This window comes from Ooceraea biroi, chromosome 6, assembly GCF_003672135.1.
Source record: "Ooceraea biroi isolate clonal line C1 chromosome 6, Obir_v5.4, whole genome shotgun sequence".
Classification (NCBI taxonomy): domain Eukaryota; kingdom Metazoa; phylum Arthropoda; class Insecta; order Hymenoptera; family Formicidae; genus Ooceraea; species Ooceraea biroi.
Genome location: NC_039511.1, coordinates 8,695,008 through 8,710,035, shown reverse-complemented (window position 1 = coordinate 8,710,035; position 15,028 = coordinate 8,695,008). Strand labels below are relative to the sequence as shown.

Genomic DNA, 15,028 nt, shown 5'->3' with positions numbered 1-15,028 from the left:
GGAGCTCGGTTCATTTCCTCTCCCCAAACCAAAGATTTTCTTTGATGGTTCAAGCTAAAATTTATTTATTTCTATCTTTCTTTATTTAAGTAAATTCAATCGCCTATGCATGAATAATCCTTTAAAAAATCCTTTAAAAAAAGACGCAAATAAAACATACTGAGATTTATTAGGCGCATTCAGGTTTAGTAATTTCGAAAATTCGAAATTTAATTTTTTTATTATTAAATGGACCTGCCTTTTCATAATCGGGACTCGATTTCCATCTGTGTCGAAACGCAGAGCTTTATTTGCCGTGAAGTCGTACGCGGTTCTGTCTATCACGCTCCTCGTCGAGGTAGCCTGCGTCACGACGTTTACCGTAGGTTTACTCCAACTAACCGTAGACGAGGATGTCGATTGCGAGGACATCGATGGGGTTTGTCGACGTAGATCCTGAAGATCAGCCGCGATCGCAAAGAAAGCGAGTGGCACGCGTCTCACAACGAGCTTCTCGACGATGTAATCGTACTCGTCAGGATCGTATTCGACGATTTCCCCCGCGCGTGGCTCGCGTTTAAAACAGAAGCAGAATAGTGCCTTCAAACGCTTCATTATTTTAGCACTCGATTTATCGCGATCATCCTGATCCCTTCCATCCTGTTCATCGATGGTAGAATCTACAGAACTTTTGGACATTTTCAAATCCGTTGCGAAAGCATGCGTCAGTGCATTAACTAATTTGCCGTGTACCGCGAAGTTTACTCGAATGAACGGAAGCAAACTTCACAGCACGGATATCTGTGAGCGGCGGGCGGTTGGCTGTTCGAAAAATTTCGAAATGAAAAAAATTAATTTGTTTGCTTATGATTTATGTATTGTATAATGATTAATTAATTTTCTTCTCCTCTTAGTACAAATCGAAGAACGTTTTAATTTGACTGAATTGAAATGAAGCGCAGAACAGTTTAAATCGGCACATTTATGGTGGTTTCTGATGAGACATTATATATAGATGGTCGTCCTTATAGTCCAACTTAAAGAACGCCACCTATGTATGTAGTGCAACGTGATTGGCTGCGATGCTAGGGAATAATGTATCACTCACACGCTTGCCTTGAGTTGCCCTATCTAAATTATACATGATCCATGCATGCCGACGCGCAGCCATCACAACTCAGATTTCTGATCTCGGCCAGTTTTCGTTGGTTTCCGTTTCCTCGATCTTGCTTCAGCGGTTCAGCCTTTGTGATCTTTATTCGTAACGTTGCAATATGCCAGTCGAATGCTGTTCGACCCGTGGTTTAATAAACTGATGCATTATTCTCAACGGATTTCATCGTCCACGTCGATTTAACGTACGAGCGAGGGAGGGAGTTTACAGCCAAGGTGAGCTGCGGGATTAATGTAACGCAGATTACCAATTCGACTCGACCATGAGGGGTCGCAATGGCTGCGACATGACGCTTGAAATCGTCGCAGCTTTTCGCATTTCCTTTAGCATGTCCGAGACGAACGTCCGTCAAAATCAAATAATTCAGTAGGGTTATGGCTCACGAGAGATGCGCTTCGATCAGAAAATCGTATCCAAAGTAGATCGCAAACTGCTGTTTGCCTTAGACTTTGTTTTGCCACCAAACCTAGAAAGTTTCATTGACAAATGCAAAAGTAAAGTAAAAATCCGTATCAAAAACCGTTTTCACTTTCACGCAGATCTTGAAGCAAGCGAGCAATGGAATCGGAATCTAGACGCAAGGGACCCAGAAGTCCCAGTGCCGACTCGGACGATTCTTCGCACGCCAGGAGAAGAAGAAAGTACGACCGGTCGCCGTCTCCGAGACGAAGCAGGTATCGCAGGTCACGATCCAGGGATCGAAGATCTCGTTCGAGCTCCAGGGACAGGAGAAGGAAGGATTCCAGTAGGTCGCAGGAGTGGAAGCAAGTTCCACCGTCTCAGACGCAGAGTTCAATACCGAATCCAACCAATTCCACTGGTTACGTGGCAGTGGTGCATAATCAGTACCAGGTACAAACTTTATAAGTCTGTTAGATTTATTAGGACAAGAAAAATATAATTGCTGGATTTCCATTCCCAGTTTTGAAAAATAAAAAATTAAAATATATTTATTGAATATTTGTTACATCTAGGCACCTCCACCGAATACGAGCCAGCCACCGCCACCCATATCAGCATACAATCAGGGATACAACAACTACAGTTACAACTATGGGTCAGGTTATGACTACGGCTATCAGCAACCCGCCGGATATCGGAGTGTAAGTTGCAAGGCCTGAAATTAGTGCTCTTAGTTTATTAGAAGATAGGTTAATTAATTAATTCCAATGTGGAAACGATGCAAAAATATTAAAGATGTTGCAAAATGTGTTCAATATCTTCACAAAGAACACATATTTGTATGCTATTAAAACTGTGCGCACATTTTACAAAACGTTTTGAAAATAATTCTACCACCGTGCTACCGATTATGATTTTTATACTCGGTAGCGTCTTCTGAGGCGTTGCAATGATAGTTTACTGTATCGCAATCGTAATGCGTAATTTTGTAAGTAAGTATAACGTCCGCGTTATCTATTTTTACTGGCACCGACATTGGAAATCCGTAATATTGACCAGATCGTTACGTCTTCAAGACTTCCGTGTATTAACCAAAGTCCTCATTTGAATGTCATCCATTGAAGGTAAGGGTCGATAAAAGTGCTGTTAAACGACTCGAGATTGACTGAATATATTCATTCTGTTAGGATTATCCACCGCCCAACTGGCAGGGAAGTCAAGTGCCGTATAACAATCAACAAGCGCCGCCGCCTCCGTCGTTGACGCCGCAACAAGAGTCATCGAGGCCGATTGACGGCAGCTCTTCCGGCTTAGTGACATCTTTAACCAGACCTGATGACGTTAAGAAAGAAGGTATGCAACGTTCTTGTCATGTTTCTGATATTTATTAATTTTTTATTTATTTAATTTTTATTTCTAATATAATAAAATTACTAAATTTATATCGATATAACGTCGATACTTTGATAACTCTTGATATTTTCTTCAAATTGAATATACCTAGCAGCAATCGCAGCTGAGGTGAAACAGCAGAAAGCGACGCTAGCTAAACAACGAGAAGAGTATGTTAAGAAATCTGCCACGCTGCAACGTGAACTGGAAATCCTGCGTCAACAGTGTGACGAGATAAGCAAGGAGGGCGGTCGGGAAAATAATCGGATTATAAAGGAGAATCAAAAATTGCAGGTAAATAATGGACATACATCGTTGTTAGCACTCGATTATATTTTATTTTATTATTTTATTTTATTTTATTTTTCTTGAATGTTACAAATGCGTTTGCAGATCGAGATACAAAATAAAATGAAATCCATTCACAACGTCATCGACATGCTCACCGGCATTATCGGTGACAAAGTCACCGTGGACGATTTGAAGAGCAAGTTTAAGTCGGAATTGAGTAAGCGTTCGAGAAGTCCGAAGGAGGACTTCCCGAAGGGGAAATCAATTTCGCCCGACCGGTCGTCAGCTTCCGACTCGGATAAGGAGTCCAAAGTGGAAAGAGATATTAGGGAGAGAAGATCGTCGGAGGATAAACCCATGTACAATTTCGTGCACTACGATCCTGAAATGCATTGGTGTAAAGTCTGCGATATCTTTCCTAAGACAGCAAAGGAATATTTAAATCATCTGCATAGCAATGAGCACAAAGAGGCTTGCTTGGTAAGTGACACTTCCTGTGAACGTATTTATTTTAACACGGATGGATGCGAAGTAATTAAATATTGGAAAAAAATAGAATCCTCGTGTGAGTGATGCTTGTTAGTTACTATAAACAGGTAGAAGAAAAATATATATGCATATTCAATATGCATATTGTTTTGAGAAAACAAATGATTTTAATTGATGTATATTTGTAGTTGAAACTATATTTGTAACTGGATGAAATATTTTACACAGTAGCGATCAGCAAGCAGGTACTTGGTACAGAGTGCAATTTTTTCGATGTACCATATATGAATGTTTATTTAAAAAAAAAGAAAAAAAAAGAAAGAAATCAAGAATACCAAGTTTCTTGCCCCTGATATCACTCGTCTCGCTAACGTTCTGTTCTACGTAATAGGAGCGCAAGATTGTTGATATGCCATGGCATGAACGAAATGGCGAAGGCACAGAGAAAGAGGTACCCTATTATCCTGGACTGCCGACGAAAAGAACACCTATCAAAGGTAAGATCAATTACAGTGGGCAATTACTAATAGAATATAATTCCGTAGCTTGTGCACAGGTAATTGTGTGATATTCGGTATGTATTGAAGAGATCAACAGTCGCGAATTGCTCGAAAATTTGTCCGCTCCAAGTACTCAGTACTTGTTAGTAGTTTGCTCTAAACGAGAACTGAGTGGAATGTCACGCTAATGAAACGAAAGTTAAAGAATTAATACGTTGATGATACGATAAATGCATCGACGACTTTATCAGCGGCAAATTTCCCGGCAGTGTCGCGAAACACCACAGCGATGCATTGGATTTTAAGTGGATTCAAGAAACGCACTTTCAGAGCCGACTTTCAGGCAACTTTATCGTATCACTTTATCGTGATCACGCAAAAAAACACATGTGTCTAATTTCATTTTTCACACCTGTATTTCACACGCAATCTAGGGTGTTCAACGTCTCTTCAGAACTAAATCGATCAAGATTGTGGAGTGCATTACTTGGCAGAAAGTAATGACGTATAAGATAATGTACTCTTAAGAGTATTTTGTGACCGAAATGTCAATGTACACGCGTATGTGTAAGTTTAGTGAAGTTACGCGAAGAAAGTTACCATTACGATTTATATTGGAAATGTGTATTTTAATATTATATTAATTAATTTATGTAACAAATTGTGTCAACTGTTTTGTAAAATATACTGCAAATATTTATTCGTATGTTTAATAATTATCGTAATTATTATACAAAGTACTGTATTCGCTAATAAAAATTTTAATCTTTTAGAATAATGATTGAAAACAGTTGCAGTATATTTATGTGAAAAATGTACGTTTATACATATATATATATATTTAGTGTGTATATTTACATATATATTATATATATAATATGCAATATTATTCTGTACTATGTAGATAACAATTCTATGAGAAATAAAACTGCTTTATCTTTTCCCCCTTTATATGTTTCCTTACAGATCATCGTGGGATCCTATGCATGGAAATTTAATATAATCGGCCATTTACTGAACACCTTTTAATGTAATATTTTTGTTTTCAGTGACATGAATGTGTCGTGGCAGAATATAAGGTCATTCTTTATGAACTTACAATGCTTATCCGCTTCAAAGCTTAAATAATTCTAACTGTATGAATATTTGATTATAGGACTGCAATTCTTCAGCGCAGCGACGGCTTGGTATTGCAAGCTCTGCGACTCCTGGATCGGGGATCTGCACTGTGCCAGTCTTCACCTGAAGTCCAAACGACACTCCGAGAATTTCTCGGTAAGCGAAGTATCAATATCTTGACAATATCAAATTATCTATACATATAAAATCCCTATTCTGTCTGTCGTTGAATTGATCGGGTACTTCCCGACATGCTAGAAACATCAAATTTCGCATGGTGATAGGGGCTCACCCCCAGGTAATGGGAAAATTCTTGAAATCTTTAATTTCAACAATGATAACGCCTGGCGTAGACAGGCGGTTCCCTAGTGTAAAATATAATACATATATAGGGTGTTTCCCAGACCATTCGTACACCTTTTTTTAAAATGAAAAGAAATCGTTTTTCCAGCAAAACTCGAAAATTTTCATGAATAAATAGAGTATGCTGTATCCAACGATATTTTCAACTGACCGGAAATTGGCTATTCAGATCGAAAGTTGAATTTTTTAAATGAAATAGCACTTTTGCATAAAAATGCAAAAGTGCTATTTCATTTAAATTTTGCATATTCAGATTCCAAATACAAAGAAATAAAAAACTTCCAAAACATTTTCGAAAAATAACTCCAGTGAGTTTGAAATGATATTGAAAGTGTGAGATACATATGATATAAAATAGAGTTGAAAACGGATTTCAAAAAAATATAATTTCTCGAAAATTGAAACATTTAAAAGATAGCATATTATTAATAATTTAAAATAATTTTAAAATAGAATTTGATAAAAAACATGATAGATGTTTTAGGTATATTTAATTCATATAAATAACTCATCCATGTCGCCAGTAAACTCTCTAAGCAATGAATCCTTCTTTATTCCTGACCAAAAGTGGTAAATACCGCAAATAATCAGTCGCAACGTTTCGACCTTTATTTTATTACAATTTTGACAGTCAATTTTGTAGACTAGATTAAATTCTGTTTTGTACGCATTCATTAAATTATCTTTTCCTCTTTATTACACTATCTAATTTCTTATGTATATTGTAAATAAGATTGAAACCAATATATGACATTATTTTGAAGAACATGTAACAGTCTGCCTTTAGTGAAGGTATTATTTCGAGGAACACACAGTACGTGTCTTCATTGCTAACTGTAACTTGTCACCGATAGATGTTTTGCTGACGTGCTTATAGAATTCCTTCATTTTTCTCTTAAGTGAAATAAGTCATTTTCGACCAGTAAGTTTTTCTTCCTTGACTAATGCCTTTTATTCTGTCCTTTTTAAAATAATTTTTATTTGTATATTTTATGTCTAATTTTAGAAAATGACTTTAACGTATTATACGATTGAATCACTTGAGAAGGACCTAAAATAAAGGTCGAAACATTGTGACTGATTAATTTGCCAGTTTTGATGAGGAATGAAGAAGGATTTATTGCTTATATTTAATTCACTCAATATGCAAATTTAATCAAAAAATAACTTGTTATTTAGCGTTTTGTGGAACAAAATCCGCACTGGGAAACAGATTGGATGGCTGATCGAGAGAAGGCGTTTTCAGAGGAGAAACACAAGCAAATACAGTTGGAATTGCAGAAACAGAAGGACGATGAGCCACCAGTGAAATCGAAAAAGTCGAAGAAGAACAAGAAAAAATCGAAGAAGGCCAAGAAACGCAGAAACAGAAGCAGCGCCAGCGATACGTCCAGCGAATCGGAGAATTCTGATACGGAATCCGATCAAGATACCACGAAGAGTATACGCGTGGCGATGCGAAACAAGATGAAAGCGTCGACGCAAGCGATCCTGAACGAAGAGATAGATTATCATCCTATAAAACTGAAGGGACACAGTTGGTCAAAATCGCAAGTGAACCAGTCGCCGCAACCCGAGCAAAATCCATCAGAAGCGGACGACAGGCAGCTTGTGAATTCGATCAGGGACAAATTGAAGGCCAAGCAGGAAGAAGAAGTAAAGAGTCGCAAGGTGAGTCAGGAGAAGATGGATGATGAGAACGACTTGCAGCAAGATGTTTATTCAAAGAAATCAGAGGACTTGGAGGCTTGGGGTCCGAAGGAGCCGCCCAAACCGTTCTGGATCAAAAAGGAGGAGGAGAAGCAATCACAGCCGATTATGATAAACAAACCGATCGAGCTGCCGAAACCGGAGGAGATGCCAAAACCGCACATGGGATTCTGGACCAAGCAACAGGTGAACATGACGGTGAAACCGCCCGAGAGTAAATCGGTGGAGAAGGAAGATGATAGAGATCGCGATAGAGATCGCTACAAGGACGATCGAGATCGTAAATACAGCAGATATGAGAGGAGAAGTCGGCGAGATAGAGATAGAGATCGGGACAGGGATAGGGATCGAGATCGCGATTACTACGACGATCGTCGGAAGAGGGACAGAGACAGGGACGGCGACTCTCCTAGGCGCGATAGAAACTGGCGCGACAGTCCCAAGAGGAGCTACGACAAGTACAGTAAGGATAGACGCGACAACGACAACAATTCGTCGAACGACGAATTGAAATTCGAGAAGAAATCCAGCGACTCGAAGTCGAAGAAGGGTGCCGTTGCGACCAAGAAGTCCACGCCGCAAGTAGCGGCTAAAGGCAAGTTACCGTTCATCGGTAGACTACCACTGTTCAAGAAGAAAGCGGAGGAACCGAAGCTACCGGAGAAAGACATCACGCCGTTACCCTATCAACAGAGCAAATTCGAAAACACGCCAAAAGTACCCAACGAGATCATCAATCCACCGGGTGTAGTGCACATCACCAAACTGGCCACTCCACTGAGTCTGAACAACAGTAGCAGTAACGCGACGACTCCACCGACCAGCAAGGCCAGCAATCCACCAATGAAGATCCTCGTAGCGCCTCCGCCGCCCGTGTTGAATGAGAGTAAACCGTTGCAGCAGGTTGTCGACATGGAGATAGACGATCAGTCCGAGGAGACGGTCATAGAGGAGCAACTGATAGTGGAACAGCAGAAGCAGCAGACATCGAGCGTGTCGAAGCTACCGCTACCTCCGCACCCACCGCCGCCGCTAAATAGGCCGCCACCTCCCTTCACTCCAACTCAGCAACAGCAGAGCAGACCACCACCGGTACAAAGCACACCGCAATTCACGCCGACTCGACCACCCCCGCCGTTCATGTCGAATCCGCCGCCGTTCGTTCAGGCGCCCCCGAGGTTCCCGCCTCGTCAGACCGTGCCCTCATTTATGACGCAGCCACCACCGCCGCAGATACCAAATGCCGTCGGTTATGTACAGAGTCATCAAAACCCGCCGCCGCCGCCACTACCGTCGACGATGGACTCTGCTGTGGCAGCGCCGCCGCATTCCGACGTGGCTGACATACCCGAACCGTCTGAGAAGCGTCCAACGGACCCTAGCATTCCTCTGCCGGACGATCTGCAGGAGGCTCTCAATATCATCTTCCCTAAGGAGGAGACTACCGAGACCAAGCAGCAGCAGCAACAGAACCAACATGAATCTAGTGTCATGTACTCTTCAATGTACAGCATGTTAGGCTGTGTTGGATACGGTCCTGAATATATGGATCAACCGCCGCCTGAAATTATGCAGGAAGCGGAAGCAGACACCCAGCCTGGACCCGATGATCTTCGCATGTTGGGCATCGACGAAGGGGACACAATCCTGTAAATCGTACCTCGCAATCGTACCATCGCGCAAGGATTCCGAAATTGATCTACGAATTCGTAGATTGACAAGGAGACATCTGCTGATAACTTACACTAAGGATTCCTGCACCGTAAAAATGATCAATTTCGTCAATAACTATCCGTTACGTGTTTTCAAATTGAATCTGTGGCACAAAAGGCAAAAGGAAAAAAGGTTTTGAGGATTTCAAACTGTTTCGAAGAGTTGCGGGTATGCGCACGTTCTGTAAAAATTACTTAACGATATACAGTAGAACTTACGAATCTACTAGAATATAATGTTTGTTATTTCGTTAATACTGTAACTCTTTTTTCCTTTCGTAAGACATGTTCCCCCGAGTTTCATGCTAGTATTATTAATTTGCGAAGATCATATTGGAGAAGTCTTCTTCTATTGTTATTCTTTACGATAATTAATATTATTATCAGCATTGTCAATGATGATTTATAAGTTTCACCTGTATATCAGTAGATATATAAATGATATATATATATATATATATATATATATATATATATATATATATAACGAATATTTTGAAACAGATACATTTACAAAGATACTAAAAATTGCAAATCCGGATAATAATTATCAGTTGTTTACACACACATGTTTACAATTACATGTCGAAAAGTATGTCAAGAGATAAAATATATCAATAAAAAATACTATCACATCGTGTATATCAACGTATCATATATTTCTTTGATATTGCAAATCCATAACACACTTTTAAGCTTGCACCATATATATATATATATATATATATATACAGGGTGGTCCACTTAAATCGATCATCTTAGATATTTCACTTGTTTTTGATGATACGAAAAAATGTCTAAGGAAAAAGTTGCACCGTTCGAAGGGGCTGTCATGATGACAGAACAACAATTTTTTCAAGGCTATTTTTTTCAGAAATTCAAAGGTCAAGATAAGTTTTTTAAATGGAACTGCATATTTTTGTTTGAGCAATTTTATAGCCAACATCGAGAGGAGTTCAGCGACCTATGACAACATGACCTTTAAATGATCTTGAACGCGGGAAACAGAAAAATCAAACTTTATGCTCTTCAACACAAAAATTTATTTAAGAAGGTGTTCGAAATTATGTCCTCCGACTTCAATACATTTTCTAAGGCTCCATGGACGTTCTACTTATCGAAGCCACCTTAAATTTTCGATGGTCCAATAGTTCATATTTCTTCTATTTACTTGTCCATAGTTAGTGAACATTGATTCATCGGTAAACACTCTCATGTTCTGGAATTCAATGGAATGTAAGATTGAAATAATTCCATACATGATTGTGTGCGTGTGTGTATGTGTATGTAAATATTTATGATCGTGAAATGCTTTCGCAGTTCAGTTCATTTCCTGAGCTTCTCGATATCAGAGTTTAAATATGACTGATTATACGAAAGAGGAAAGAATAGAAATGCTTCTTATTTACGGTGAAAGCGGAAGAAGCTCTACAGAGGCGCAGAGAATGTACGGCCAAAGATACCCTGAAAAGTGTTTACCGTCTCGCGCTGCTTTTGACCGTCTTATTAAAACATTTCGTGAAACTGGAAGAGTTTGTTCACGTAAGAAAATGCGACCTCGTTTGCAAACTAATGAACCAGCAGAAGTTACTGTTTTGGCTGCAGTGGCAAATAATCCACATATCAGTTCTCGACAAATACAAAGAAATACTGGTATTTCCAAGACAAGTGTTTTACGCATTCCTAAATGCCACTCATTTCATCCATATCACATTGCATTGCATCAAGAACTTCATGGAAATGATTTTATTAATCGAATAGAATTTTGTCAATGGGCGCTACAACAGTTGGAAGTCAATGAATTCTTCTTCAACAGAATATTGTTTACCGATGAATCAACTTTCACTAACCATGGACAAGTAAATAGAAGAAATATGCACTATTGGGCCGTTGAAAATCCAAGGTGGCTTCGACAAGTAGAACGTCAACGTCCATGGAGTCTTAATGTATTGTGTGGTGTTTTACACAATCGAATCATTGGCCCTTTTTTATTGATGGTACATTAAATGGTCAAAAATATGCTGATTTTTTGTCCCAACAATTACCAAACTTATTGGAAGAGGTGCCGTTAGAAACTCGTTTACAAATGTGGTATCAGCATGGTGGTTGTCCGGCTCATAACGCACGTGTTGCACGCACAGTTTTACACGAAATGTTTCCGGAACGCTGGATAGGAAGAGGAGGACATATCAGTTGGCCAGCACGTTCTCCTGATTTGAATCCTTTAGACTTTTTTGCGGGGAATGTTAAAGAACACTGTTTACAATGATGTACCAACTACACAAGAGAACATGAGAGAGCGCATTTTGAATGCATGTGCTAGTATAAATTCAGAAATGATAGAAAGGGTAAGAGTATTATTTGTGCATCGTATTAGAAAATGTATTAAAGTCGGAGGACATCATTTTGAACACCTCCTTAAATAAATTTTTGTGTTGAAGAGCATAAAGTTTGATTTTTCTGTTTCCCGCGTTCAAGATCATTTAAAGGTCATGTTGTCATAGGTCGCTGAACTCCTCTCGATGTTGGCTATAAAATTGCGCAAACAAAAATATGTAGTTCCATTTAAAAAAATTATCTTGACCTTTGAATCTCCGAAAAAAATAGCCTTGAAAAAATTGTTGTTCTGTCATCATGATAGCCCCTTCGAACGGTGCAACTTTTTCCTTAGACATTTTTTCGTATCATCAAAAACAAGTGAAATATCTAAGATGATCGATTTAAGTGGACCACCCTGTATATATATATATATATATATATATATATATATACACACACACACAATATTAAACTTACAAACAAAAAACAACTAAAAGAAATATTGCTTCACATTTAATCGTGGAAATTTGAACGTTGGAAAGTTGGAATGTAAACTCGTACGTTGCGAGAGTACATAATTAATTTTTCAAAATTAATTATGTATTTTCTATTTATAAAGAATCGCTGTCTCGTTATTCCGTAGTCTTTCTTTCTTTAGTCTTTACTTTAGTCTTACGTTCTGAGGAAATGTTCAGTTCCTTAAGATAATATCACATGTTGTCTCCGGGTTTCAAAGTCAATGTGTCGTATCTAGAAATCTGCGTTACTAAAATTGTTAGAACTATCGCTATTGAAATGTAGGTCACATGGCACGTCCATGGTTCTATTCGATCATTAAATATTAAATATTTTTACTTGAGTTTTTAGTACTCGGAAAATTTTAACGATTTTCGAGGGCGTCTTGTTCATTATACGAGAACATTTAGTCTATCATAAAATAACGATTAGCCTATATAGTACAGTATTGAACAGTACAGTATTGTATCCTCGATACAATAACTGGAATAAACTTTTCGCGATTAAAAGTGACCTATAAATGCGAAGTAATGGTCGCAAGCGTTGATATTAGTACCGAATTACTATTGATAATCGTCATAGGCAGAGTGTCTCGATTCGATAAAACGCACACACGAGTGCATAAAAGAATTAAGAATGCTTAGCAATGCATAACGTATTCCTCGCGTACATATATAACTCCTATGTTTTTTACAATATTTAATGGAATGTAAAAGTTAGTGTGGAATGAGCGCCGATCGTTCGTCGATGATCTTTGCGTGCTGAAGGTGTAAGCGAATACCTACTTTAGAATTGCCACATTTGCACAATGAGAAAGAGAAATATGACTTGCAATAACAAATGCGACGGTACAGAGCAAGATGATCCCGTTGTGTCGATGAATCTGGACTTCAGATCTGAAGTACTAGGCCTGCGCTGGAAATATTGTCTCCACCACCCGCCGTCTGACTAGCTTGCGTGCAAACCAACACAGGCGCGACGCATACCTGAACAGATACGTCCTCCTGCTCTACTTTCAGTTTCTCGTCCCAGCAGGACACCGGCTTGTCAATGTTTAAAGCTATTCGTGTACCGTCAACGATGGACGTCGAGAAACTGTCATCCATGATCAGTGTCGCTTTCTTCACATCAACCTGTATGAAATGGAATTTAATATACATATAATGTACATGTACATACATTGTTTCACTTTCGCATGTTCAACATTCGAACGATACTCACGTTGCTCGAGGCACATACGTGTCTATGTGCGGTCAGCGACGCTTTAGCCGCAGCAGCCATCGTGTTCTTCCACACGGAATTCTTGACGGTAAATATGGCTTGGTACGCCAGCGTGTGCACGTGGATCCTCGTGAGCTCCCTAGAGTCCGCGATAGACTTGCCCCTCAAGCGTATAAGCTTGAACAGTGTCCTCATCTGATCCAGCACCGTCGCGACTCGTGGAGTCGAATTGGCCACCAGTGAAATGTTACCGTAATACATGGCATTGTACAGATTCGCTATTTCCTGCTCGTTCATTCCCAGACTATCGGCGAAAGGAACCACGAGGTCGCACAGCTCAAACAGCAGCTTGTCCTCCGCAAACGAGGCCATCTCGAAGTGAATTCTGGTGGAACTCGACCGTTCCACCATTTGTTTCTTCACGTTCATCAGCAGAGTTTTGCGCTTGTCTGTAAAAGCACGCAATTTTAATCTAAGAATCTAATAATCAAATAAATCAAATACTGATCAAGTAAATAATTTGATTTAATTTTGTAGGATCATAAACATGTAGGAAAGGTACCTTCCCGGAATGGATAATTATCCATCATCTGGAGGCCACTGACCACAAGCAAGTCAGGGTCGTAGGTCTCTAGGACTTTGTCGAAGGCATTGAATGAGCTGATCATTGGATTATTCACATCGTTATGAACTATGTACCTAAAGGGCATAAGTAAGATCGTATACATGAAAATGTATTCTTATATTAAATCACAATTTATTTGGCTACACATCTAACATTCAAATACATAGAAATAAGCATAATATAAAAAGATATTTAATCCATACCTGTTTGCTCTCGCACTGGAGTAAGGGCCCCACACCTCTCTGTGCTTGTACTCCATAATTAGATGGATGTCATCGCGCTTCACCTCTCCACCTACGACGTTTATTACTTGCGGGATCATTTGATATAAGGATTTGGTCAGCTTGGCTGCGAGGGTCACGTCACATCCCTCTCGCGCGAATCGCATTGCCATAACTGCCGCGTTTCCTCCGATCGTCGAGTAAGATGAAGGAAACGAACGCGCCTTTGCCACCAGCTCGTCGAACAGAGTTCTGTTTCGCATGTAGCGTCTGCAAATAAATGTTTTCATGACCTTTGAATAATGTGATTACATTATGTATAATTATTATACTATTTACATTCAAATATATTTGAATATTTTAATATATAATATAAATATTTTTTATGATTAGTGTACTAAATCACTATTGATTAACACGTGCTGTACATGCATTCTGAGAACAGCTCTAAAAAATTGTTAAAATATCAGAATTGACGAGAACAGCTTACTCGGCCGCAGCTCCATGGCGAAAATAATAGGCAAAGCTTTTTAGCAACTCGAGCTCAGTGTTGATCTCGTCAAAGTGCTCAGGTCGATCGATCTCGTCCGAGTATTTCAGTAGGTATTTCGCATCGATGAAGACGTCAGTGCACACGCCATAACCTACAGCGACTTTCGGCCTGCTGGTGATGACGTGTTTATTCTCAAGCCTCTCGAGACCATGCAGCAGAGTCAACAGTCGTTGGTGCAGAATATTCTCAGTGTTACGGTAATAAATCGCAGCCAACACGATCAGTATGGTGAAGCACGTCCCGTACCCTAACCCTCTTCTGTACTCCATATTGCGAACGGAGTGTCAAGAAACGTTACACGCGCAGCTGTTTGGATGGTCGTCCACTATTTCTCGCGTGCTGATAACTGCGCATATGCACTTCGATATTTTTACCTGATAATGGCCAAGAGAAGTAGAATTCAAACAATGTTGATTACGTGATCGGAAGACAATAAAGATAA

The 15,028-nt window shown here is 39.4% G+C and overlaps 3 protein-coding genes across 4 annotated transcripts; 1 reads left to right on the top strand and 2 right to left on the bottom strand.

The window, feature by feature from the left end:
- Positions 1-77: 77 nt before the first annotated feature.
- On the bottom strand, positions 78-1,056 carry LOC113562215. The gene has a single exon (XM_026970835.1). It carries the CDS (start codon positions 676-678, stop codon positions 82-84), a length of 597 nt encoding a protein of 198 aa, XP_026826636.1. The 5' UTR covers positions 679-1,056; the 3' UTR covers positions 78-81.
- A 95-nt stretch (positions 1,057-1,151) lies between these two features.
- Positions 1,152-9,523, top strand: LOC105280849 (zinc finger matrin-type protein CG9776). 2 transcript variants are annotated; one of them, XM_011341680.3, is made up of 9 exons: positions 1,152-1,368; positions 1,693-2,005; positions 2,128-2,256; positions 2,743-2,908; positions 3,060-3,241; positions 3,341-3,718; positions 4,119-4,224; positions 5,384-5,502; positions 6,889-9,523. In XM_011341680.3, exons 2-9 carry the CDS (start codon positions 1,712-1,714, stop codon positions 9,070-9,072), a joined length of 3,558 nt encoding a protein of 1,185 aa, XP_011339982.1. In that variant the 5' UTR covers positions 1,152-1,368; positions 1,693-1,711; the 3' UTR covers positions 9,073-9,523. The 2 variants fall into 2 exon arrangements, with proteins under 2 accessions (XP_011339982.1, XP_011339983.1); XM_011341681.3 differs by having other exon boundaries at positions 1,153-1,368; positions 3,063-3,241.
- Positions 9,524-11,949: 2,426 nt separating this feature from the next.
- Positions 11,950-14,855, bottom strand: LOC105280856 (ADP-dependent glucokinase). The gene is made up of 5 exons (XM_011341689.3): positions 14,524-14,855; positions 14,016-14,303; positions 13,750-13,886; positions 13,188-13,636; positions 11,950-13,099 (listed from the first exon to the last, which is right to left on the bottom strand). Exons 1-5 carry the CDS (start codon positions 14,853-14,855, stop codon positions 12,857-12,859), a joined length of 1,449 nt encoding a protein of 482 aa, XP_011339991.1. The 3' UTR covers positions 11,950-12,856.
- Positions 14,856-15,028: the final 173 nt, after the last annotated feature.

Bases quoted from the DNA above. Each gene is read 5' to 3' on its own strand.
- LOC113562215 (XM_026970835.1), bottom strand. From the start codon at position 678: ATGTCCAAAAGTTCTGTAGATTCTACCATCGATGAACAGGATGGAAGG.
- LOC105280849 (XM_011341680.3), top strand. From the start codon at position 1,712: ATGGAATCGGAATCTAGACGCAAGGGACCCAGAAGTCCCAGTGCCGAC. The intron at 2,909-3,059 runs GTATGCAACGTT...GAATATACCTAG, and splicing joins TGATGACGTTAAGAAAGAAG to CAGCAATCGCAGCTGAGGTG. The intron at 3,242-3,340 runs GTAAATAATGGA...ATGCGTTTGCAG, and splicing joins AGGAGAATCAAAAATTGCAG to ATCGAGATACAAAATAAAAT.
- LOC105280856 (XM_011341689.3), bottom strand. From the start codon at position 14,855: ATGGAGTACAGAAGAGGGTTAGGGTACGGGACGTGCTTCACCATACTG. The intron at 13,637-13,749 runs GTACCTTTCCTA...GTGCTTTTACAG, and splicing joins TAATTATCCATTCCGGGAAG to ACAAGCGCAAAACTCTGCTG. The intron at 13,100-13,187 runs GTGAGTATCGTT...CATTTCATACAG, and splicing joins ACGTATGTGCCTCGAGCAAC to GTTGATGTGAAGAAAGCGAC.